This window comes from Trypanosoma grayi (assembly GCF_000691245.1).
Source record: "Trypanosoma grayi strain ANR4 Tgr_1813_V1, whole genome shotgun sequence".
In the NCBI taxonomy this organism is placed as follows: Eukaryota; Euglenozoa; class Kinetoplastea; order Trypanosomatida; family Trypanosomatidae; genus Trypanosoma; species Trypanosoma grayi.
In genome coordinates this window covers 1-1,531 of record NW_008827431.1, presented here as the reverse complement: position 1 = coordinate 1,531, position 1,531 = coordinate 1, and the positions used below count along the sequence as shown (strand labels likewise).

Here is a 1,531-nt window from a genome sequence, read left to right as displayed (position 1 = left end):
TTTTTTTTTTTGCAGTTCTTGCATCCGAAGGGTATTGTGCGCTGCCCTGTGATGTAGTTCGTTTTTCAAGGTGTCGTGTGCTGATGTGGCACATGCTGGGTTGCATGCCTCTCCTGCCATGTCTCTGTGTGTGTCTGTCAGGTACCTCTTGTTATCCTGCAGCTGTTGCACTCTGTGCTCGATACTACGTCATTAGTTTATTATCTGCATGCGCGTCTCTCGGTAAATGTTTTTTTTTTCCCTTGATGTCCGCAGGGAGACAACAGCGCTGCGCTTCCTTCCATGTTTGTGTTTTCCTCGCTTCCTTACTGGCGTGCTGCACTAGTCGTCTGTGTAAGGAGTCAAATATGTTTGTGGAGGTCTTTGTGGACCCCTTTGTTATTTTCTGTGCCTCGTGTGTTGCACTTCCGCTGGTGTTGGAGCGGGCCTACCTCACGCAGGCTGATGTCGTCGCGTACCTCACGGAGCCGGCGATGCTGTTCGCTGCCGCAGTGCTCGTGGCCACCGTTGCCGAGGCGAAGTTAGCGCGGCGGCGGCAGCGGCGTCCAGTGCCCTTGTCGCTCCGCGAGCGCGTCCGCGCCCGCTGGTATCTCCTCAACGGCGTTGTAATCCACGTGTTGCTGGACGGCCTTGTCGGCGTCTTCAAGGCGAGCACGCTGCTGGCGCGCAACTACGCCAAGCTCGACGCCCGCTACGCCGCTGCGCTTGGCAGCTTCACCGGCTCCGCGGTGCACATCGTGTCGCTGATGGAGTTGTGCGTGAAGGGCCCGCTCTGCCTCCTGCTGTACCGCGCGTACCAGACGAACAGTCCGCACCGCGACGCATTGGAGCTCTTCTCGTGCGTCACGCAGGCGTACGGCACGGTGGTGTATCTCGGGCAGGAGGCGATCAGCGGCATGCCGCACTTTGACGTGGACCGCCAGCTAGAGTTCACCCCGCACTATCTCGTGTACTTTTGGTTTGCGATTGTGCTGGGCTGCGTGCTCTACCTCATCGTGCCGTGCTGGTTGGGGTGGCAAGCGTACAAGCGGCTTGTGGCGGCATCCGCGTCGTCGTTGCCGCATGCTGCTGCTGCTGCTGCTGCTGCAGTGGCCTCTGGGCGGACGGTGAAGGCGCGTTGAGCGCTGATCCCACCGTTGCTCGTTGTTGGCTCATCTCTGAGCGGCAAAGAGGAGTAGGTGGAGGGGGAAGGTGGATAATACTGTTGCATCGCCGCAGCCGTTTGACGTGTGCCCACTGCTGTTTCTGTCCAGCTATCGCTATGCTTCCTACTCGGTATGTGTCTGCGTGCATTTTCTTTTCTTCGTGCTTCACTTGCATTTCTCTGTCTTGAAACCCACCCAATACAAATACGTGCGTGTCTGCGCAGAGGCCCTCTTGGGGATCCACGCAACCGAACTGATGCGGCGCGGGCGGTCGGCGCTCTTGTTGTCACCGAAGTTGTGCCCTGCCGCCACCGGCACAGGCCCCGCCGCCGGAGCACCAAGACGGGGTGCAGTAGCAGCAGCAGCAGCAGCGTCGTCGCGGTCCG

The 1,531-nt window shown here is 59.3% G+C and overlaps 1 protein-coding gene across 1 annotated transcript; it reads left to right on the top strand.

The window, feature by feature from the left end:
- Positions 1 to 347: 347 nt before the first annotated feature.
- On the top strand, positions 348 to 1,121 carry DQ04_18131000 (putative 3-Beta-hydroxysteroid-delta(8), delta(7)-isomerase; the record flags this gene model as incomplete). The annotated part of the gene is made up of 1 exon (XM_009317672.1): positions 348 to 1,121. The coding sequence occupies one exon, from the start codon at positions 348 to 350 to the stop codon at positions 1,119 to 1,121; it is 774 nt and encodes a 257-aa protein (XP_009315947.1).
- Between the last annotated feature and the right edge of the window lie 410 nt (positions 1,122 to 1,531).